This window comes from Miniopterus schreibersii (genome assembly GCF_964146895.1).
Source record: "Miniopterus schreibersii genome assembly, chromosome: 8".
NCBI classification, from domain to species: domain Eukaryota; kingdom Metazoa; phylum Chordata; class Mammalia; order Chiroptera; family Miniopteridae; genus Miniopterus; species Miniopterus schreibersii.
In genome coordinates this window covers 69753595-69777426 of record NC_138109.1, presented here as the reverse complement: position 1 = coordinate 69777426, position 23832 = coordinate 69753595, and the positions used below count along the sequence as shown (strand labels likewise).

The following is a 23832-nucleotide window of genomic DNA, read 5'->3' as shown; positions in this document are numbered from 1 at the left end:
TTGAGTCTGGGTCTGGCGTCCAGCCCCACCCTGCGGGCCCTGGGGACAATGCTTGCTTTGTTAGCAGCCAATGAGACTCTGTGCACACCTGAGCACATAATGAGCACACTCTGATGGTGGCAGCAGGTGTGATGACGTCACGGGCCTGGCCTGGCTTCTCCCCAGTTGCCCAGTGGGGTTGCCTTGGTACGACTAGGTTGAGAAAACATTATCCTGGGTTTGTAAATGGCTTTGAACTAAAGGGATAGTTCTGAGAGAGACCTAAGAAATGCACAGAGGAGATGACAGCTCCGTGCTCTGTCACAGAATGCCACTCAAGGCTTGGAAAGGGGCCTGTAGGGTAAGGAAGCCCTGACTAGAGTCTGAGGCCAGTAATAAGAAGGAGGGCTGGGCCCAGGCAAGGCCCGATGGGAAGAGGCGGTGTCTTCTAGTGAGGAGGGAGAGCTGGGCTGTTTGTCTAACTAATTAGCCGTGTGTCGTGTGAGCAGCCACTTCATCCCCTGGGCTTTCCCATCCTCATTTAGAAACTAAGAGTGGGAGACTAGGCCCCTTGTGACCCTAATGCTCTGTGAGTCTGTACGTTTTAACCAAGTGCCTCGGGCTGCCTCCTAGGCACCCGCCCTCTAGTCTGGACCTTTCCTTCCCTCCCTCCCACCCGCAAATGCAGCTGTCTGGGCTCTCCCCTTCTGGGTCTTGTTGTCTGCTTCCCAACTTATTTATCTCTGATAGATTAGTTTATGCTAAGATGTTAATGGCTGACTAGTTTAATGGGTTTTTATCTAAAAGAAATTTGCAGTTTTAAACGGACTTTGAGAGGGAGATGGGATCTTTAAATCCAAAGGAAGGAGCTCCGCGTGGGTGGCTAGGGGCACTGTGGGGCAGGCTACAGTGGGGACGTCTGGTGACCCCGGCCCACAGCAGGCCATGGGCATTTCTGGTGCTGCCCCCATACAAGACCCCAATCCCCACAGGCAGCCAGATCATTCCCCTGAGGGTCTGCCCTGAACAGTCTTCGTTCCCTCCAGTGGGAGAAGCTGCCGCCTTCAGTGGGAGTTGGTTGTGGCTGTGGTTGCTGCTGTCAGGGCTGACTAGGGGCGGCAGGATGGGACCCCACTTCTGTGCGCAGGGGCTTCCCTCTTTTAAACATCTGTCCTATACGGAGATGACTGAATTGCAAGTGTGCACTGATACAATACATTAATTTAGTTATTGAAACATAATTTAACACTAGTGATTTTTTTTTTTTAATATATCTATTGATTTCAGAGAGAGAAAGGGAGAGAGAGCGATAGAAACATCAATGATGAGAGAGTCATTGATCGGCTGCCTCCTGCATGCCCCCAACTGGGGATTGAGCCCGCAACCTGGGCATGTGCCCTGACTGGAAATCAAACCTCGATCTCCTGGATCCTAGGTCAATGCTCAACCGCTGAGCCACACCCAGCCGGGCAACAACAGTGATTTTAAAACGAGAGAACAAGTGCCTGGGGCACTCTTCGTGTGCCCTGTGCCAAGATCAGCTCAAAGCCACTGCCTTTCACTATGCCATTCTAATCTAGTGGCTGAGAATCGGAGACCTTTGACCCCTGTGATTTTAGATGATATTGTACTCATAGCCATGCTTCCATCCCATGGCCCAGAAGGAAACTGATGGGCCCATGGTCCTCCAGTTAGCTTGAAAGGAGGAATAAACCCGCGTTTTCTGCCCTTCAGATCTCTGCTCCCTTCCCAGACCCCCTTACCTCCAGCTCTGTAAACACCTGATGAGCAAGTCACTCAAATACTAAGCTGACAGCGTGTAGGCTCAGGAGCTTGTTCCTCTAAGACGCTCCTTAAAAGTCCCAATGCAGGCAGTTGTGTCCCACACTCTGGCCTCACACATGCTCAGTGGACTTCTCAGAAGATTCAAAGAATTAATGGAATCAGGGCTTGCGAAAGGTGAGCGTTTGACATTCCTCCTCCTGCAGCCAGGCTGGCCTTTGCGTACCTCGTCTTGTTTCCCGCACAGGTGACAGACACCCCCACGGGCCCCCTTGGGTTCTACTCCCACAGTGCACCCAGCCTGAGGGCCACATCACAATGAGCCCCTGCAGTCACTGTGAGGCTGGAGGCAGAGTTGAGTGTCCACCCGAGTCCTTTCCAGAGAAGGGAGCCTCACCTCTCCCCAGACTCCCACGTCTCTGCTGAGAGAGGCCACTCTTTTAGGACCCCCCTCCTTGCCTTGTAAGCCACACTTCTCACCCAGCATTGCTGCCAGGAGACTTGAAACCCCAAGTGACAGAAAGAAAACAAAATAAGAAGGTCGGCCTGCTCGCCACCAGTTGGAAACTACATGCAGTCTGAAAGTGTCCCCACAGGCAGAAGAGAGCCCAGGGTAGGCAACAGAGGCTCCCGCTCCCCGTCTCCAAGCTGTGAGGCACTCAGCCCAGAGCCTCGGGCTCAGAGTGTGCTCCTGTGTACACACTGTCTACAAATTCTAAAGCATCTTGTGTTTCTTTCAGCTCGGAACGAACAAGAGGAACAGGAGGAGAAAAGAGAGATCAAGAGGAGGCTAACTAGAAAGGTGAGAAAGTTCTCCGAGAGCTGGGTAGGAAGGGGCCGGACACCTTCCGCTCCTGTGCCCTCTGCTGGCCTCAGTGGCCTGGCAGCTGCCCCGCCCGCTGGGACCAGTGTTCGAGGTTCCACATCGCCGCTGTCAGAGTAGGCCGCTGTCTTGACTCCCCAGGGAACCATGGTCAGCTCAGCTGCATGACCTTCAGTCCTTTTGTCTGGTGACATTCTATGTTGCTTGATTTTGTGACACTCACCTGCCCCCAAGCAACTTGAGGTCAAGTGAGCTATATTTTCAATTACAGTGAATATTTTATTTTTAAAGATGTACTCTGACCCCATCAATTAATTGGAAACTCATTGTCAAAATCAGCAGTTCAAATATAACACAGTTCTTTGCTATGACCTTGGGAACATAGGAATTTTCCTTTCCTCCCCTGATACTATGCCTTATCTATTAACTAAACTATTTGACTTGATTATGCTAAATGCAATTTGGAGTACTGAGTTAGGAAAAAGCCTAAAGTACTGATAAATTTTTGAAGGTGTTTGAAAAGCACTTAAGATAAAAGCTATAAAGGTATACTTTTATATTTTTAACCCCCAAAATAGATGGCTTGGCAATGCACTGTAGACCCAAATGGGTTTAATTCTACATGAGTGGTGGCTTCTTTAATAATAAACTTACTGAGGCTATTCTTGGATGGTGTTGACAAGTTTAATTAATTGATGACACACAAGATATAATAGTATACTCTGTTTGATGAGAGTGGTTTCAATCAGCCTCTTGCAGTAACCACCTTGAGAGAAAGGTTCTCAAATCTCAGCGACAGTTAAGAGTCCCATTAAAATTAATTTTTAAAAGGTTTATTAATGGATTTTCCTCCCTAAAAATATTATGCAAAGGAAGAAATTCAGATATCCAAAAATATCATACCAATTAGGAAGGTGATGACTTGTGTGTCTCAACACTCCCCTCTCCCTTAGAGCATCCCGGACTTCTGGTGAGGAGCCAATGCTATCCCAGTGAAAGGGGTATGATACCCAAGTGCCAGAAAGGACAGTGACAGGCCGCATCCCCCTGGTGGGAGCTGGAACGAGAGCTAAGTGAGCTCCCTTCTTCCAGGTGCCCTCACCCCAGCCACAGCCTGATCCTTTACATCCGTAAGACCACCTGGTCTGTGGACGCAGGGCATCCCTTGTCCTGAAACTGAGTAGTGAGGACGATGCGGGGAGGTGCGTTAGCTTGTTCTAAGAGTGACCTTGAAATGACTATGGTATCAAAAAGGGGCTCATTTCTGATACAGAAAGACCGACATTCAGAAAAAAATTTAAATGCAGTTTTCCTAAAATTCATTGGAGTTGATTGCTGGGACCTGAAAATTCTCCTAAAGGGTTCTCCTTTAAGGGTTTCTAAAAACTAGTAGTATGAAAATACTTAAACAGCCAACTAATTCTTATCTTTTTAAAAAGGGTATATAATTTTGTAGAGAAAAAGTTGACTAGTTGCATAAGTGGGCAGGGAAAAGGGAGGAGGGTTCCATCCCACACCCATTTCCCGGGGTGGGCTGCACAGGGACAGGGACCTCAGAAACCCCAGTGTGTTTGCAGGGTCTCCTGGACAAGACTAATGCCTCCTCCCCTTCCTGGCTCCCGGGCCTTCCTCCGGGGAACACTGCCTTGTCGTGCCAGCGTCCCGCTCCCTGGGACTGGCTTGGGGAACTAGAAATGAGCTTGAGTGAAGGGATCATTTTTAAGGGAGAGACTAGAAGAAGCCTTCACGTACTTTTCTGTTGAGAGAGAGGTGAGGCTGCCAGCAGGCGGGGAATCCCTTAAAACTGGTCTGGGCAAGTGTTCTTTCTCTGGGGCCTTGATCACACCAAGACCAGGTGCCAGCGGCGGTAGCTGCTTTTCAGTTGCTTACCCTTGGCCCGAGGATCTCCTCAATGCAATTCTATTTAATTTTAATATACTAGGGAGAAACATAAAACACAGTAGCTGATGCCGATAGCAACAGAACGGTCTTTTTCTTCAGCCAAATTGATACTCACCTGAAAACTATGTTTTGTCTTTTAATAAATACCTGCCTCTCCCTTCCAAAAAAATGCTAACTAGCAAAATGGATAGATGGATAGATGATAGATAGATGATAGATAGATGGATGGATGGATGGGAGGGAGGGAGGGAGGGAGGGAGGGAGGGAGGGAGGGAGGGAGGGAGGGAAGGAAGGAAGGGAGGGAGGGAGGGAGGGAGGGAGGGAGGGAGGGAGGGAGGGAGGGAGGGAGGAAGGAAGGAAGGAAGGAAGGAAGGAAGGAAGGAAGGAAGGAAGGAAGGAAGGAAGGAAGGAAGGAAGGAAAGAAATTCACTTGGGTCAGGTTATATCAGTACTGAAATTTGGGACTCAATTAATTACTCTTTTGTTGACTATTTGATTGTAAATGATATTATAGCTGCCATAGATACATAATGCTACCAACCCCTGTTCCTGCCTCTTCTTCAGTCCACCATCCCTAGAAAACCAGCTCTTGCCACAAAGATCACCTCCTCATCATCTGAGGAAGGACCTTGGGTTCCCATGCCCCAATGGCTACAGCCAACCACCAGCTAAATGGACATCTCCCGATGTCCACCCACACATGGAGTCCTGGCGGCCGTTGGTTAGTCAGTCCACACACCTGAGACTCTCCCAGCAGAAGGCACCCCATCCCCTCTTCAGCAGTTGGGCGAAGTGCCCTATTGCCTTGGAGAGATCGTGTCTAGAGCTCCCCTGGGATTCAGGCATGAAAAATGCCCCTGACCTTCAGCGCTAACATTTAGTTTTCTGTTCCCTCCAGACTCTGCCATCGACAGCTCTTAGTAAAATCTAGGTCATGATTTCCGGAAACATAAACTACAAATTCCATGCTTAACAACCTTTCTCCTGTCATGGAACACTTCGAAAATACTACGTTTTGTCTAGCACCCTGGGGTCAACCTTGCCTTGCTAGTCCTAAGCAACATGAACTGGGGATTTTGAGTAGGAATCCTCCCGTTATCTGTGGTAAATATGATAAACATTTAATGTTTTTATATATTTTAATGACAGTACAAAAGCTCCCCCTACTCCCCGTTTTAGAGTCAGGCTGGACCCACACTTTGTTTACGACAACCCCGGCCCTAGAGCCTGGGAGACCTGTGGTTTCCTGCGACGGGCCAGCTCTGATGCCGAAATGCCCTGTCCCAGGAGGACCAGGGCTGCCTCAGGACAGACTAGAACCACCTGAAGTGGGAGCCGCATGTGGTCCAGGCAAAGGGGCCCTGCCACGGCCCCAGACGCCTCTAGTCCCCAGATCTTACCCCCGCTGGCCCAGCGGGAGCTGCGGCTGCCCTGGTCCTGTCCAGAGCCTTGCAGACCCATCGGCATCATGTTTAATACCAGCCAGCAGGGTGTCCTGCCACCGTGGAGGAGTGTGGCAGCCACAGGAGATAGAGTGAAACCGCCAGGGTGGTGGGATTCCCTCGTGGGTTTGTTTTGTAGACCTTTGTGGTAAGATGTTATATGGACTGCATAGAATTAAGTCCAGTCCAGGGCTTGGAGGAAAAGTTGCTTTTAAGTAATATTGGTTAAATGTGAATTAACAGCATCCTAAAGAGAGGGCAGCTGTGTTGCTCCAGAAGAAATAAGCCCAGTGACAGGAAAAGAGAGTAGAAACAGCAGCCCTATGTTGTTAACATACAAAAGAGGGCTGCCAGTGGGTGACATAGGGAAGTGGTTAAGTAAATGGGTTCTCTCTTTACGGTTTCCGTCCCTCACTGCAGACCCATCTCAAAGGCCCTCCTGAGGCTTCCTTGGCGTAAACTCAGCCAGGCTCCGCCTTCGTGGGCTGGCCTTTCATGGGACCTTGAGGAGCAGAATCTCCTCTGCCCTGCATACCCCAGAGTTTGCACATACCCTTTTGTGTGTCTAAAACACACACATGTAAAATGATTTACAAGCCCATCTTTCAGAGAGCACTGTATTTGACACACAGATGTGGACTCACAAACCCAAAATAAGACAAAATCTTTGTGTAAGGTTCCTGGCACCTGATGTGACAGATGTGGGAAAATCCTCAACAGATGCCTACACCCACAGGATAAGCTCCTTGTAATGACCAAGACACGGCAGTGTTGCTAAGAAAGCCAGCCAGGCTGTGCAAAGGCCTGGAGGTGGCTCAGGGAATGATAAATCCCTCTCTCTCTCAGTCCTAGAAAAGTCTGGGGTGCAGGAGTCGGGAGCCCTGCCCCTCCCTCGCTGTGTGATGCGTCAGTTGCCTCTCTGGACCTCATTTGGCTCAGCTGTAAAGTCACGGGCGGACAGGCAAGGGATCTAAACATCTCCGGTTAACCGTGTCCCTGTCTCTTCCTCTTGCAGCTCAGCCAGAGACCCACAGTGGAAGAACTTCGGGAGAGGAAGATCCTCATTCGATTCAGCGACTACGTGGAGGTGGCTGATGCCCAGGACTATGACCGCAGGGCCGACAAGCCGTGGACCCGCCTCACTGCTGCCGACAAAGTAAGCGGAGGGGCGAAGAGAGGGGTGCAGGCCCCACACCTCGGTTTTGCCCCTGTCCTGGATCCCTCGCTTGCTGCCTGGGATGCTGTATTGAAACCAGCAGCAAAGCTGTGGTCCCCTTCCCGGTACTGGAGGCCTCAGTGCTGCTGGGCCAGCTGTGAGAGCTGCTCCCCCAACACCTGGCCCGGGGCTCCAGGTAATGGGCAGAGGTCACAGAATGGACTCCTCACTGCTCTGGAGGGAGAGCGACACAGACACGCGACACTGGGCCGCTTTTCAGGAGGAAAGGCCGTGGGAGGCGGTGCCAAAGAAAGAACGGCAGCTGGCGGCACAGGAGGTTCAGGAGCACGAGGCTCCGCGCGTGTCACAGAGGCCACTTCTGGGTAGACGCCACTGTCTGCAGCACCCAGCGGGGAGTCACAAAACCAGAAGGGGACTGGGTCACCGGGCCGGCAGTTTTTGTAACCTAACAGCTAAAACAGGACACAAATCGCAGAGAGAGCCAAACACGCCTCCCTGCACTAAACCCCCATCGGTTGGAAAACAGAATAAAAATAGTCTGAAGTTGAGATTGTTTTATAAGAAATGCAGTGGTACAAACGATAAGTCGTTCTTACCTGTCCATTAGATCATGTGGTAAAGTGAGACCCTGCATGGTCGTCGTTTGTGATTCTAGCCCAGTCACCATGAGGAGCTGGAGGGCCAAGGGCCTTTTTTTTTAATAATCCAAAGTAATGACTGTGTCCAATATACATGTGACGATGGGGCAGCTCTGGGGCGCACTGCACCTTCTCCTGCAGAGCCCTGCCACCCTTGCCCCACATTGCTCGGGGCCAGCAGCTTCTTTCCATGCCAGCAGAAGGTGGTCAGCTATAGCCCAGACTCTGGCTGGACCGAGGAGCCGCAGGGAAGCGCAGGGAGCCGCTGCACTGGGGGGAACTGCCGTGGGCAGAGGCAGAGACCTCTGGAAATGGCCTCCCCCATGGGGGTCAACCCCCCGCGGATCCTGATGAGTGGAAAACTCAGCCCTCCCCTTAAACGGAGCGCTCATCTCTTCCCTGCGCAGGAGCTCCTGGTGAGCGGCCCCACGAACTGGCCCAGGCAGAACCAGCCCCCCGCAGTGTGTCTGTAAATGTCAGCGGTCGAGGGCCCTGGCCCTGGTTCTCTTTGTTCACACTTTCGCCGCAGGGTGCCTGCTTACTAAGGATGAGGGCAGGACAGGTGTCAAGGGGAAGGACAAGGCGACTCAGGTTCTGAAGAGCTGTTAGGTGGGGACCAGATCCAGCTCCTCCCAGGCTGCTAGGGATGGAGCAGAGGACACGGTGCCTTCCTGAAGCTTCTAACTGGGATTTAAACACTCGTGTGCCCTCCTTCCTGAGGGAGCCACTGCGATGCTCCCTAAAGACTTCTCCAGCCTCAGACTCTCACCGCTTTGATATTCCCATCAAAGCAGATATCAGTGTTAGAAAGAGCTCTGCAAAAGGGCACATTTTAAAATTTCAGCCCCTGAGGAAGAAGTGAGGTTTCCAACCGGACACTCTTGTATTCCACACCCTCCTCACTGTCTCTGCCGCCTGGGTCCCCAGCCCTCCCTGTGGGCTGCGGCCAGGCCGTGGGCAGTGCTGGACGGATAAGGTCATTCAGGTTTATTTCAGAATATACTGAAGTTATTCAAAACATCCCATCTTCCATAGTGAGGGAGAATGTTCCCTCAGCATCGAGCCATGCAAGAGGGGACACTTCATAAATCGAAGGGAAAGGGGACGCTCCTCCCCTCCTGGAAGTATCCGTCGGGAGGCACTGCTGCGGCTGCGATGAGGTTCAGATTAGTTACCTAAGGAAAACGCGAGGTGGACATTTAAGTGTGTACTTGGGAGCCAGGAGTGTGGGGCAGGTATACACACACTGTGGAGGCCCGGATGAAGCAGCCCTGTGACGAGAGGAAGAAGGTGCTCTGGGCAATCTCCCACCCAGAATCATTCGCAGTTTAATGTTTTTTGTGTGTTTATTTTTTGTTTTTGTTTTTGTATTGATTTCAGAGAGAGGAAGGGAGGGGGAGAGAGAGATAGAAACATCAATGATGAGGGAGAAGCATCAATCCCTGCCTCCTGCACACCCCCTACTGGGGATCAAGCCTCCAACTCGGACCTGTGCGCTGACCGGGAATCGAACCGTGACCTTTTGGTTCCTGGGGTCGACATTCAACCACTGAGCCACATCGGCCGGGCACGCAGTTTAGATTTAAGGGTAGGGGGAGTCATAGCAGGTTCTAAAGGATATGAGGTGATTGTTTTTTTTCTCCCAGTGAAAGAATCCACTTTTTATGGCTTTGTCAAAGGGAAAAAGAATAGTTAGAATTGAAATAAAAAGTGAACTGCTTCCCGTTTGCCTCCTGCATGCTCATGGCTCCTCTCCATTCCAGGCTGCCATTCGAAAGGAACTGAATGAATTTAAAAGCACTGAGATGGAAGTTCATGAATTGAGTAGACATCTAACAAGGTTAGTATCAAGTTGTGTTTTTCCCCCTCAAGTTGTAATGCTTACTTCCAAACGACCTACCTGCTTCTGGGTCACCAGCGGTGCAGTAGGCGTGTGACAAAGATAGAGGTTAGCGTTCAGTTCCCACCGTGGTCACTGGAACTGGGGAGAGGGGCATTAAAGGCCCAGGCTAAAAGCTACCTCTGAAAGCCCAGCGTTTAACTCATTCAAACTAAAAGGCTAAGTGCCAGACCATCACCAACCCCACAGTGGGCTTTCACAAAAACGTAAGCCGAGGAGAAAGACTGGTTGTCCATTGACAGCCAGTCGGCAGAGGCCAAACCTGGCTCACTTCTGTGATTCCCTGCCATTCTCCAGGCGGTCTTGTGTGGCAATGCTTGGGGAAACTGAACGCAGGGAGAGCTCAAGGGCTTATGTAAGGCCACTAGGCTAGGCAGTGACAGAACCAGTGACAATTCTTATGACACTCCCCTTTAGTGAACGTTCAGAGAAATGGGGCCTGGACTGGAGACACAGGTTGAATTCTCCACCTCCCTGCCGTGTCCAGGCTGCGGGCCACCAGAGCCATCTGATTAGTCCCTAGGAGTTCCGATTAAACCATTCCAAAGCCAAAGGTGGATTGGGTGGGCCTCGGGTACTTGGGGAACTTCGGTGGGGCTGGGCCCCTGGTTGGAGATCGAGACCCCCTCTTGCTTCAGAAGCAAGGACTCCAATGGGAAGCTTGGGCTGTGGAACTGGACACCTCAGGCAGCCGCTTGGTCTTGACCCACTTATTTGTTTTCCCAGGTTTCACCGACCTTAACAGGCAGATTCCTCTTGAGTGCTATGCTGTCTTCAAAACATAAATTTATAAGAACCGTAAGTGCTGGTATTTATTCACTTCCCCATCACGATGTAAATCTTCAGAACTGCCTTTTTTAAAAAGAAGAAGAAACGGAAACACAATCAGGATTCTGTTTGCGAAAACGCGATGGTTACCGCTCCGTGGTCAGAGCTGCTGACACCACCGCCACCGCGGATCCCGAACTGTACGTGTCCCAGGCAGGGCCAGAGCACCGGCGGGCCTCACGGAAGACTCAGCCCTGGTCCTCCAGCCAGGCCAGGCGGGTGCCGCTTCACTTAGGCTCCAGTGACCTTTCCCCAAAAGTATCTGTCACCTAAGTCCAAAGAAAGCTGAGGTGGTGGGTGTGGCCTGGGAATGACTTCAAGAAGCAAACGCTCTGGTTCGCCTTCTCGGCTTGGCCGGACACACTGACTCCAGGCTTAGCTTCCGGTTTGGGGTCCCCTCAGGAGGAGGGTGCTGAGAGGGACACTGTCGCAGTGGCCCTGTCCTCTCTCCCTCCAGCCATCCTGCATGCAGGGAGCAAAAGGGAAGAGCCCTTTGTCTGGGGGTGTCTGGGGTCGACTGTCAGTCCTAAGAGTGTGTGTGCTCCAGGCATGCAGGCTGACACTGACCGCCCATCCTGTCCCCTCAGACAGAGCTGAGCTGCCCACAGGAAGCTCTGGTTTAGAAGGGGAGAGTTGTCATCTGCTCAGTTCACATGAATTGACCCCATGTATTAAAAGCCCAGTGTCACAGGTGATCTATTGCACACAAACAGCCATTGTTTAGGTGCACCTATGGTATCACGCATTTGAGCATGAGGACCATATGGAGGGCGTAAAGGCTGGGGTAAGAAACCCTGCTTGGCTGATGGTCTTCATTTTCTCTGCCTGCACCAAATAGGCTGGTGACCAAATGGCTTGGAAGTTAGTGGCTCCTGAGTAAAGATCAGAAACTGTTCCTGAGACTGGCCTTCCAGCCACTGAAGGACTGGTCCTCTAGAACCACTTGCTGGCCTTCTAGTCTCCTTTCTTTGCACTGAAGTTTCTATGGAAAAGCTGTAGGGTTTGGCATAGGCCAGAATCATGCAAACACCAGCCATGCCTGCCTTGAGCTGCACCTTCCCACTCATGTTTATCCAGGGAGATCCCTTCCTGCCCTCCTGATGCTGGTGAGGGTGGTTGGAGATTTCTCTCTAACTGTCCTCCTCACCTGGGAGCTCAGGAAAGCAGTGCTCTGTTGACCGAGGGACACCGAGTGTAGCATGTGTAGTGAGAGGAAAGACAAGTTCCAAACCCTAACAGCTGTCTTCGTGAGGCCCATTGCAGGTCCTTTTTTCCTCCTGACAGAGCTCATAGGGCCCCCATTGTATCTGGCTGGCCTCCCATGGTGGTCTCACAGTTACCGCCATCTTTCCAGGCAATGGTTTGCTCTCTACCGCATGTACCTAGGACTCAAAAGGATGCTGGCTTGGCCTTCACAGCAAAGAGTTAACCAGTCCCCACCCTGAACTGTGTGGGAAGTGAGTTACTCTTGGGATGCACGCCCATCAGTGAGGCCATTTACTCTCTGCAGGCATCCAGGGCTCCTGCAGCCAGCATTAACCAGGGCCTATGCATGTTTGGGAGAGCCTAGGGCAGTTCCTCAAGCAGTGCCCGCCAGCCCCTGCAAAGCTGTCCTATACTTTCCGCGCAGCCCCCGGAGCGAGCACACCATTGCCCAGCCCCAGGAGGACACCATCAATAGGACCTTTTTGTTTTGATCACTGAATCTGAGTAGACAGGGGTAGAAGTATTGTTCAGGGAAAATGTGTGTGGTCAGGATGGTAGTGTGGCTGTAAGCACCATCTTCCCGAAAGGCTTTCTGATGTCTGAATGTGCAGATGGTATGTCAAAAGATGTAGGGCTCTTTCGTGTGACTTCTCTGCGGCGGGCGCGTTTTGGGCAGAGGAGCCTGCCTTGCCAGGAGTTGAGTCTGAGCTTTCTCTAACTCGCTGCTGTGCTTCAGGCAGCTCGCAGTGCCCTGGCAAGACAGGCAGGCTTTCCCCTGGCCCAGGAGTGAGTCCTAAGGGAACTCACTCCATGACCTGGACTCCTCCCACCAAGGCCAGTGGCTTCTCTTCTGGCCTTGGTTCTTGGGCCGATCAGATTCCCTGGGGACATGAGGCCCCAGTCAATTTCCCTGCCACCAGCCAGCCGGCCAGCAGTCAGGTTTTCTGAGCAAAGTGGACTGCCCTCCTGCGCAGTCCACTTTGCTCCGAAGAAATCGAATACCTTCTCTCCCTGCAGAGCACTGTTTTCCAGAGGCCACTTGCAGGAGCTAGGGGTGCACCTTCCATGCCACTGAGAGCACCCCCACAGGTGGGCCATTTCAAACCGTCTGTAAGTGGCTCGGCAACCTCAGTGGACCATAGGATGGCCCCTCTGCCATCTCTTCCCTTTCCTGAAATCTTGAGGTCTTTATAGAAATCTATCCAAATTTCTTTTTTGCCACATTGTTATGACAACTGAAAAATGTGTGTTACTTTCCAATATGACAAATTGACATTAATTTGGGGGGAGGGAAGAGAGATGACCCAGCTGGTTTAACAATGCGTTCCTTCTCTGAAAAGCTGCAGTTTTCAAGTAAAGATTTAGTTTGTGCGTATAAATTTCCAATTGGGCCTCTTATCATGAAAGGAAATATGTGAAATTCCTCAAATCAAAATGTTCCCTTCTGAAAATTAGATTAGACCTTGCCCCGACCTCCCCATTCCATCTGCGACGGAACAGTGCCATCGATCGGCCTGCGTGCTCTTGCGAAATCGCTGTGTTCCTCCCAAAGGCCCTGAAAGCCCTGGAAAACCTTTAAAACTTTAGCCTTTATATCCGATTAGAGAAACCAAACGATGTGATGGTAGATGTGGTGAGAACCTCAGAGTTCATTTTCCTCCCGCTTCTGAACGTGTATTTATATTTGCCGAGTGAAAACCGTGGTGTGTGCTTTGATGAATGGAACTTCCAGCTCTCCCTGTGCACAGCCAGTGTGCGGAGGTCACCTTAAATGAAATGACTTTTTCTTCCCATTTGTCTGTTACTCCCCAAACGGGTTGCTTTTTCCAGTTGCTTCCCGGGTGTCTGTACATAGTTTGTCTTTGTATAGGAGCGCGCTCTCGTGTTCTAATTTAACAGATGACGGCTGTATGAGGAAGACCGTGTAAATAGAATACAACTTAAACTGGATCTCTATGGCCTAGGTTTTGTACATACAGAAACTGCATGGTATTTAAATTATTGTTTGTCTCTGATGATGTATGCAGTTTCTTTAAAAACAAATCCAAAAAAAGTCTAAAAAAAATCATTTTCTTGCCTCCTGTGTGTTTTATTAACCACCAGCAGGAACCACCAAAAATACTTGGTTTGGCTGGGGAAGGGAGTTGGGGGCAGGGGCAGGTCAGCTCATCGGCAAAACCGTAAGGGCTGTGGAGACACAGGACAACCTCATGTATTGGGGTTTATTAGGGAAGGAAGGATTGTTGCACATAACTTTCTAGATAATGTTTGTATGCCAGGGCTTTTTTTCTTCCAAACATTTTTTTAAGAATGTCTAAAATGCATTGCCCAGCTGGCCGGGCGTGGCTCAGCGGTTGAGCGTCGACCTAGGATCCAGGAGATTGGGGTTCAATTCCCGGTCAGGGCACATGCCCGGGTTGCGGGCTCGATCCCCAGTTGGGGGCGTGCAGGAGGCAGCCGATCAATGACTCTCATCATTGATGTTTCTATCTCTCTCTCCTTCTCTCTTCCTCTCTCTGAAATCAATAAAAGTATATTTAAAAAAATAAATAAATAAAATAAAATGCATTGCCCAACTACGTCCTTTACTAATCTGAGAGTGACTGTGCATTAGTTTAGTAACTCACTCAGAATCATCTGCATCAGACACCAGACAGCCTTTGATTGCAGCAGTGCCTTGGGGGCATTGGGGTGTCACTGCCTGAAAGCAAGAGCCTCAGACCACTTTACTCTTCGAATACTGACATCAGACTCCTCCTTGAGAGGCCTGAGTATTTGTCCTGTAAAGCAAAGAGCTTTTTCACTTAACCTTCTGTTCCTAACTTATCTTTTTGAAGGTCTGGGGGGGAGCAAGAGGGACTACAGTGCTTGCTGCCTGCACTGTAGGGGGTGAAATTACTGGATAATTAATTTATTACTTAATTTATTAATTAATTTATAATTAATTAATCACTCCTGGTCCAGCTGCATAGGAGTGTGGCTCTGGGGAGGAGGAACCCAGCACAGCACTGCTCTCCTGCCTCATTGCTGGGAATCACTGGGAGCTTGTCAAAGTACAGGGGCCAACTCTGTAGGTCTGGGGGTAGGGGAGGCGGGGGGGACCCGAGAGCCTACACTTCTAACTAGCTCCCAGTGCATGCTGACGCCCCTGGTACAGGATCACACTTCTGAGCAGCAAGAGCTTGGGACAACAATCTGAAGGGAGCCGCTTTTCCTATGCCTGGGGATCTCCAGCCTCGGAGAAGCAGAGTGACCACATCACTGCTGATGTCCTTGCTGACAGCAGCAGCAAAGCCCCCGTGGAAGTCAGTGTCCTGCAGTCAGTGTCTGAGCTCGGCTATGCAGGCTCAGGAGCGCTGGGAGGAGTGACCACAGCAGAGAGCGTGCCTGGTTTGCAGGATTTCAGGTTCCAGGTTGAGCTTCTCCCTCATTCTGCCTGCTTCTCACCTCCAAAGGTCTCGTTTAATCAATCTAATGTCAGAAGTTGACAGCAGGTATCCAGGTGTGTGACAAGGCTAGAGAGAAACCTTGGTAGACCCCCCCCACCAACAGGCTCTGCCTTGCAAGAGGGTAGGAAACTGGCCTCCATCCCAGAGGGAGCCCTTTCAGAAGTAAAGGAAGGTCATGGCTCCACATTCTTAGGAGGTAGAGGCGCTTGGCATGTCCGTCCTCAGACCTGTTGATGCCACCATCCTATAACAGAGGAACCTTGTCCCGGTCATGACATCTAACTGGACAATTTTGGCCAAGTCACTTAATTTCCTTTGGCCTCTATGTTCTTGTCTGGAAAGTGGAGCATTGAATTAAATGTCCTCTATTGCTAAGATTTGGGTTTATCTGAAACACTAAACTTAGTCCTTAGGAAAGAGTAAGTTCTAGGGTAAGTCCTGCCAAGGTAGCCTCTGGCAGAACAGTTTGGATTCCTCTCCTGCAGACCACCTGCAAGTCTGCCGTGCATGCCTGCTGCCCCTCCCTGCCTCGGGTGGCACTGAGACCTGCCCTCTCCCTTCCTCTGGGCATAGCACCCTGGAGGGCTTGTGGGCCCTGAGCAATGATGCTAGGACACAGCCTGTTCTTCTACCACACCCCAGGTTTGAGGGTGCTTCAGTGATGTGTCTTTACACCTGCTTAATCCAATGAACAGCTGGATGCCAAAACTCCTCCTGGCTGGCTCTCCATAGGTCTGGAAAGCAATCCTGGACTCAGAAGACTCCATAGCTACAGCTGTAACTTAGGTCTTCCCTGAGCTCCTGACCCAGGTGTCCATTTGTCACAGAGCTGCAGTGTAGCATAGACGTGAAGAGCAAACAGTGGTGTGGCTCCATCCCTTATTAGCTGTGTAACTGGTCAACCGAATCTCACTGTGCTTCAACTCCCTCATCCATAAAATGGGTATGACGGCACCTCTTTTGCAGGGCTAGTAGGATGAAACGATATGTGTAGGGTGCTTAGCAGTGTCTGACAGAGTTAGGCCTTAGTATATGTTAGCTCTTAGCTTCCTTCCCATGTATGTCTCAGGCACCTCAAAACTCGGCATGTCCTAGACAATTGTTTCCATATTTACAAACCCCATCCCTCTGTCCCATCCTGTCCCTCCTCTCATTCCCTTTTCCAGGGAATGGCATTATCCAGAAGTCACCTCTTCCTCTCCACTTCCAGCTGATCATGAACACCCGCCAACTAGTTCTGGAAGCTATCCCACTGCTCTTCCATTGAGGGCTCCTCTCCCACCTGGATGACTGCAGTCATGGCCTCCTTGCCTGTGGCTTTCACCTGTCCAGTCGTGCTGCCGAGTCCTCTATCCAAACACAGACACTTACACCACACTTTTGCCTGGCATCTGCCATGGCCCCCAATGTCCTTCCAATAAAATTCAATCTCCAGTGTGCCACCCTCGGTGCCAGTGTGGACTGCCCAGCCGTGTTGTCCTGCTCAGGGCTCCGGCAGGCCTGAATCGTGTCCCTCTCTGGGGCCCTGTGAGGGGGACTATCTGTCATGTGGTTGTGCTGTGCTGATAACGGCAGGGATAACCAGGGCTTCGGGGATTGAGCACCTGAGCTTCCCTGAACAGAACGCGAGGGAGGCCTCATTCAGGTGACCTTGGACTCCGACAAGGAGCCAGGATATTCATGAATGTTACAGAAACCAAACAGAACCAACAAACAGTTGTCCCCTGTGGTGCCTGATGGGTGGCAGCCTGGATTTCTAACTCTGGCTCTCTGGGCCCTTGATTCCTGCTAACACCACCACGCGCTGCTCCCACACAAACGCTCACTACATACCTGGCTCTGTGCTGCACCATTTTCACACACCATTTTATTTAATCTTTACAATGCCTGTGGCTTTCAAACTCAGGTCTGTTTGGCTTCAAAGCATTGCTCTTAATCTCCCTGCTAGGCCTCCACTTCTTCGAGTTCACACTTTCTCAACTTCCATCCAATTATCCCAGTTGCCATCTTAAGTGATAACATCCATTTCTGACACTTGAGAGCCACAGATCAGAAGAGACCCACTTTCACCAAGCCTGCAGGTCAAAGAAGCTGTTTCCTTCACCAGGCTCCTCCCTCCCCTCAGTGACTGTGAGCAGTGGGGACCTCCCAAGACCACGAGACAGTCAGCCAATATTTATGACTTCCTGCGAGGGAAATAATGTCACAGGAGGCACCTGCACGGCATGAGGCCCTCCTAGAGCTGCAGCAAAGATGGACTAGAACAGCATGCTGCCTGGTGCCAGATGGGAAGAGCATCTGTCAATCAACCGTAGGCGTGCAGCCAGCCCCTTTCCTAAATGTTACTTCTGGTAAAAAAAAAATATATATATACACACACACACACACACACACACACACACGCACGCACACGCACACATATATATATCTCGAGCCACAGTTACTCAATATTTTCATGGTGCAACACCCCAGGTTACAGCCAGTGCCCTTGTTAAATGAACCTGTTTGCAGAAGACAGAGGAAGAGTAAACCACGAAAGCAGAATCGAATCTTCTCTCCTTCCAGGCTAGACAGCCAGTGACAACACCTGCTGTGCTGCGCTGGCAACCCAGACACCAACTCTCTTCTCCCTCACCGTGGACTGAGACCACATCTCACATGATCTCCAAGATCCGGGGTTCAGCCCTTCTTGCAGGGTAATATCACCACTGTTGTAGTTCCTTTAATAAAAAACAAGAGGCAAAAATGCTGAAAGGGAGGGAGAAAAATTCAGTCTCTTGTCACCAACACCTTGTCCGGAGGGATCTCAGGGTCCATGAGAGACCATGTCTTTACAAAGCCTGTGATTCCAGAACCCGCACCTCATACCCATCACTTAACTATGCAGGTAAAAATACTTTACACATCGGTTGAGTTTACTGTCTCAGAAAGCTCCCCCCATGGCCTGGACCAGGGTAAATGGCTCGGTCCCAGCATCCCCATGGGCCTGCTCAGCTGTGCCACCTGGGGTATTGCGTGTGAGGGCACTTCCGGGCCTTTGACCTGGCACCTAAGCCTCTCTGAAGCCCTTGGCAACCTCACAAAACCTCCAGTGTGGCCCTGGCGGGTGGCTCAGTTGGTTGGAGCCTCGTCCCATACACCAAAATGTTGCAGGTTCCATTCCCGTTCAGGGCACATACCTAGGTTATGGGTTCAGTCCCGACACGGTGCATACAGGAGGCAACCGGTTGATATTTCTCTCTCACATTGATGTTTCTCCCCCCCCCTTTCTCTCTAAAATCAATAAAAACTTATCCTCAGTTGAGGATTTAATAAAAAGCTCGAGAGTGCCAGCTCTATGAGACCCGGTTGCTGCACGTTAACTGTCTTGGGTTTTCCTCAGTCCTCTCCCTGCTTGGCTACAACAGCCCCCAAACGGGCAGGATACACGGCTGTGCTGCCCCTTCATCCCTCCGGGAGAGGCGCATGCAATACCTCGCTCGCTCCCGCTAATAGAAGTGCTTCTTAAGACGGGAGCCTGGGGCTGGGCCGCTGAGGAGTCACTGCTCATTGTGAACCCTCTTATCCCAGTTGCCTTGTATCCCCACATACACATATCCCTTTTCCATTAGAAATTTTAGTTATAATTTCTTTTAAGTGCATACAGTGCTAGTTGCCTTTAGTCTTACTGAACAGGGACACTTACCCGTGTGTAACATGTCTACTTGGAAAAACCTATTTCAATCGTATCAAATTTTAAAATCTAGGAAGAGGCCACAGTAAGGACATGCAGGCATTTTCAGACCATCTAGCAGCTGGTCAGAATGGAGCCCCACAGGACAGCAGAGGGTCCCAGTGAGCAGTCCTATTTCAGGTCTCTGCCACCACCTCCATGCCAGGAGGTAAGCGTGCCCCTGGATAGTTCCAGTTCACTGTAGAGACGTAGGTTTTTGCCCTCCAGGGACCAGCTGGCTCTGCCTGAGCTGACACGGTTCAAGGTGCCACACAGAATGAATTGGGGTGATGCAGAGGGAGGGATGCAGAGGGGTGCCTCGGCCTGGAGATGGTTTTGAGAAATTGGAAGCAAAGGTGTCTCTGATTTGGATGGAAGAGGTTTGGACCATTCTGCTGAGGTTGAAACCTTTTGCTGTAGGTTCCAATCAGCAGAAGAGAGTGGACACCACCTGTTAACTGCTTGAGCCATTTGGCTGGCTCGGCGCAAGGATGTGGGGTAGAGTCCTTGGGTTTCAGCAGCAAAGCAATGGGAGGAGTTGAGATGCCTGAACCGCGTCCCAGGCCTCAGCTGAGCTGAGCTGGTGGAGGAAAGACACTGAGGCGGGCTTCTCAAGGCCCCATTGAAAGCTACTTGTGCTGCCCCATTCCTCTGAACAAAACCACACTCACAGAACATTGACGGTAACAGGGGCACCTAGTTCAACCCTCTTGGTTACAACAGGCAGCGGTGCTCTGCTGCCCTCCGCATACCAAGGTGGGCACCACAAGGGAAGCACTGAGAGGTGCATCACTGCCTGTGTCTAAGCGTCGCCCCTGCGTGTCCCGTCACTGCTCGTATCAGCACTGCTCGCTGCTGTGGCTGGTCTTCATGTCCTCAAGCCATCTTCCTGAGCCACCAGCCTAGCACCCGCAGAATGAGTTCTGCACCCGGCACAGTGCTGGGCACTCTCACTGTCATCCCCATTTTACAGGCTAGGGGACTGGAACTTAAAAGGAACACGATCACATGGCTAGCTGATGGCAGAGCTGAGCTGGTCACCCCAGGCATCTGGCTCTCAATCGGTCCCCTTGCCCCTACACGACTAGGGAATCCCACCAAGGCCACAAAAGGATGACAGTTTTAGGCCCAGATTTAAACCTGTGGCTGCCCTGCTAAACCATCTGCTCCACTGCTGTTAGTTAGCACTGGGTTCATCGGCCTTCACATAACGGGAAACCCAAATAGTGGCTGAAAACAACTGGGATTTTTTTTTTTTAATGTAAAGGAGTCTGGAGTTAAGCAGGGATGAGCTGTGACACCATCAGTGTGCCACTGCCCTGTTTTCCTGCCCATCACCCTTATCCTGTGGCTTCTACCTTGAGGTTGTCTCGTGTTCCAGAATGGCTGCTGCAGTTCCAGTCATCACGCATGTGTTCCAAGCAGGGAGTAAAATGAAAGGTTATCTGCCAGCTGAGAAAATCATCTTTAAATAAAACCTTTTCTGGAAGTCCTTCCATCCTATTGTCCATTCCTCTTTGCACGACAGGCTGGGAAATAAAATTTTCTTAGCACATTCCTCCATCAAATAAAATGTAGGCCTGATCAGTAAGAAGGGGGAGAGGTTGCATATGGTTGGTTAACTGCCACAGAGCTATCCTTGGTGATGAGCGGGCTTGTGATAAGGTTAGAGTGAAACCACGTCCAGTGACCCAGAGGGCAGAGAACAACCCAGAGAACATCCATGTCTCAGTACTGAGGCTATATTCAGGTTTTGATGAAGTGCTTTATAAACTTTGAGCAATATCCTACCATCGCCTAGAAACAAAGTCAGACTAATCATTTGAAAATGAGAAAATGACCCGGGCAGGTGGCATTCTCTGTGGCATCTTTCTTTAGCCATCAGGGTTAAACCTGGTACTTGGCGAAATCCACGTTCCCTAGGTCCTTGCTGCTCAGACTGTGGTCTGAGGACCAGCAGCATGGGCACCGTCGAAGAGATGTTAGAAATGCAGAACCCGGAATCTGCACTTTAACAAGGGTCCCAGGGGTTTCCTACGCCCTTCAAGTCTCAGAAGCCCCTTTCAGACACCTCCTAGACCTCTTCTTGGGAAGCAGTCTCCTCTAAGACAGTCTTTAGTGACACTGAGTCACAATGCCCCTCTCTGAGAACAAGTTTATGACACTGAATGCAACAAGACCTAATGGTCACCGAGGGCTTGTTCTGTGCCAGGCACTGGACTAAGGGCTCTGTGTCTCCCTGCACTTGATCCTATAACAAGTGTGTGGCATGACTAGTATTACAATGTTCGGCCCAGGTGAAGGGGTTTTTAAGGCTCAGAGAACAGACTGGGCAGCGCTTCGGATGAGGGAGCAGCTTGAAGTCTGCTCTGGAGGGAGCCAGAATGCCTGGTGCAGAGGCTGCTCAGCTATGCATGCAACCTGGTGTAACCCTGGTCACCCGGAAGCTCCTTTTCTTGCTTGTTTACTGGGGAGGGGCCCGCAAGGTTCCCTCAGCTCCGACATTCCTCAGGGCCAGGTGTGTCGCCCTGTGATCTTAAGTCAGTAGGGCTTAGCAGCTGCTGTCCCGACTGACCTTATTCAGGTTCACCCAACTGTCACAAGGTCTGGCCGGAGTTCAACTCGGTCTAGGGACCCAGATGCTGGACACCCTGAGGGGCCCACATCCCCTCCCAAGCAAGCAGAGGCAAATAAACACAGCTGCCACTGGCCACTCGCCACCAGGCCTCCCACTCAACCCAGGTGGGGAAGGAGTGGAGCAAAGCTGACATTCCACTAGACTTGACGTGGAATGTTCACAAAGGAAACACCTGGCCACGTTGACAGTTTACCAAAGCTACCAATGGGGTAGTCCCACTCTGCCCACATCCATTGGAAAGGGCTAGAGTGTCACTCTCACTGGTTGACAGAAATCAGGAGTAAGTAGAGAGAGTAAAGCCACTCAGACTTAGTTCAAGGCAGAAGGTGCCTGTTGCCCTCCTGGCACCCTTGCAGGGCATATTCATTCAAGGTATTTGCTAAATGGAGTGGAAAATTTCTGAGAGTGTCCTCCCAATTCATGGTGGACCCTGTGACAATGTCCCTCACTCAACACCCCTACACTGCCACAGACACGGGAGGCTCCTGCGGTCCAAGTATTTGCTGTATGGGCCCTCTGTCTCTATGGCTACTGATGATGGACCCATGGCGGGAGCAGAGCCGCACTGGACCACAGCCTCTGCCCCCAGATCCAGTGACTGGGCCTGGACCACAAGCTTAGGATCTGAGGGTAAAGCATCTTTCACAGAGCAACCTGGACTACAGAGGGAGAGGGAGGTCGAAGAGAAGAGGGTAAGAGGTCCAGAGTCTCTTTAGTCCTGTCCCAGGTTCCAGCCCACTCCCTTTGGGTCTGAGCCTCACTCTTGTGTCCTATACTCAAGTCTCCTTTAAGCAAGCTAGCACCAGAGCAATTCTATTACTTGTCACCAGAGGAGTCTTAACCAACACTGAGCCAGGCATTCATGTGTTCAACTAATATTCATGGAGAGCCCAGGCGGGCTGGGATGTGCTTGGCGATGAGGGAGTGAGAGAGAGTGAGGCATAATCTCTACCCTCAAGGATCTCGCAGGTTAGTGTGGGACATAAACAGGTCACTCTAAACCAATCATTGACTGTGGTGAAAAGGATACTGAGTGCCATGGAAGGAAACAGGGAAAGGGCAGAGCCAGGAGAGCTTCCTGGAGAAGGGGGTGCGTGAGCTGAACCTTAGAGACGGGATGATGTAGCCCCACAGTCATCCTGACAGATGACAGTGTGCCCAAGGATGGGGGGGTGGCCTGGTTTGGGGGAGAAAGCATGCCTGAGGAGCTGTACTGGGTAACGTGGGAGTTTACGGAAGAGAACAGAACAGTCTCTGGCATTGAGAAGCCTGCCTTAGAGGGAAACGACCTGGAAAGTCTAATAAAAGGTCAAGACCACCGAATGAGAGACTCCCAAGCAATTACTGCTGAATGAGGGAGGCCTGGAATGTTACAGAAGCTCAGAGGAAGGAGAAAGCACTTTCAGCTGGAAGTGGGCAGGAGACTTGCAGAGCCAGCTGAGCTGAGTTAGGCCCTGAGTCATAGCGCGGATTCAGGCAGGGCAGTGCCTGGCCACACTCTTGCAAAACATCTATTAAAAACAGCATTCCATGGAGCTCCCTGTTTCTTAGAGCGCTGTCACAGTAAACTCGTCTGATGCTCAGAAGCACACTGAGGGATAAGAAATATAGCAGAATTGCTATTTGACAAAGGGGAAACCAAGACACAGGCTGAGTGGGCAGGGGCTCAGGCCCTGACCCCAACCCACTACTCCCCCAGCCAAGCCTCTTTCCGTCACCTCTTGCAGGGGACAAAGAGCCACACATCTCAGTAGTTCTAGCCCCCCTCTGGAACTTGGGGCCAGCCTGGGCGACCATCTCCCCGTGTTGCAAGGTGCTTTACTTAGACTATGAGGCCAGAATGCGTACTCGTTTAATATTTGTCTTCCCTGCGTGATTCTAAGTCCCAGGAGGGCAGGCAGCATAGGACTTGGTCAGCAATTAAGCCCAGTACCCGTCCCATAATGAGTGCACTCCAATTTATTTCATGATTGAATGAGAATAAATACAAGAAAAAATGAACCAAACAGAAGAGGGAGGGACGGGAGGTGGGGATGCAGGCTCCCTGAGGGGGGGAGTGTGGCCTCTGCCATTTAGGAGCGAATCATCCAAGCTCCCCGCCTCCTTGCTGCCTCCCTCACAAACCTTCGGTCCAGCAGGCAGGCAGGGGGAGGAAAGAGAAGCTAAAACTACCAACAAGGACCAGGCTGCTACCTGTTAACACTGACACTAGGGAAAGGTGGGTGATGGGGGAAGACCAGGAAGAGCCCAGATAGGAGTCAGCAGCCAGCGTGAGCTCCCGCGCGCGTGCGTGGAAGTTCTTGGTAAACTACTAAGTAATACCTAAACTTTAGGTGTGGTTTGGGGGTCTGAACAC

At 51.0% G+C, this 23832-nt stretch overlaps 1 protein-coding gene across 7 annotated transcripts in view; it reads left to right on the top strand.

Annotated features, from left to right (window-relative positions):
- The window catches only part of PHACTR1 (phosphatase and actin regulator 1), a 458770-nt gene extending 445054 nt beyond the window's left edge, over positions 1–13716 (top strand). For 5 of the 7 annotated variants that reach the window (XM_081143827.1, XM_081143829.1, XM_081143828.1 and 2 more), the window contains 4 exons: positions 2502–2563; positions 6944–7084; positions 9507–9583; positions 10370–13716. In XM_081143827.1, the coding sequence (XP_080999953.1) occupies positions 2502–2563; positions 6944–7084; positions 9507–9583; positions 10370–10385 (296 nt within the window). In that variant the 3' untranslated portion in view covers positions 10386–13716. The remainder of the gene's footprint in view (positions 1–2501; positions 2564–6943; positions 7085–9506; positions 9584–10369) is intronic. The other 2 variants (XM_081143825.1, XM_081143826.1) reach the window with 1 other exon arrangement.
- Positions 13717–23832: the final 10116 nt, after the last annotated feature.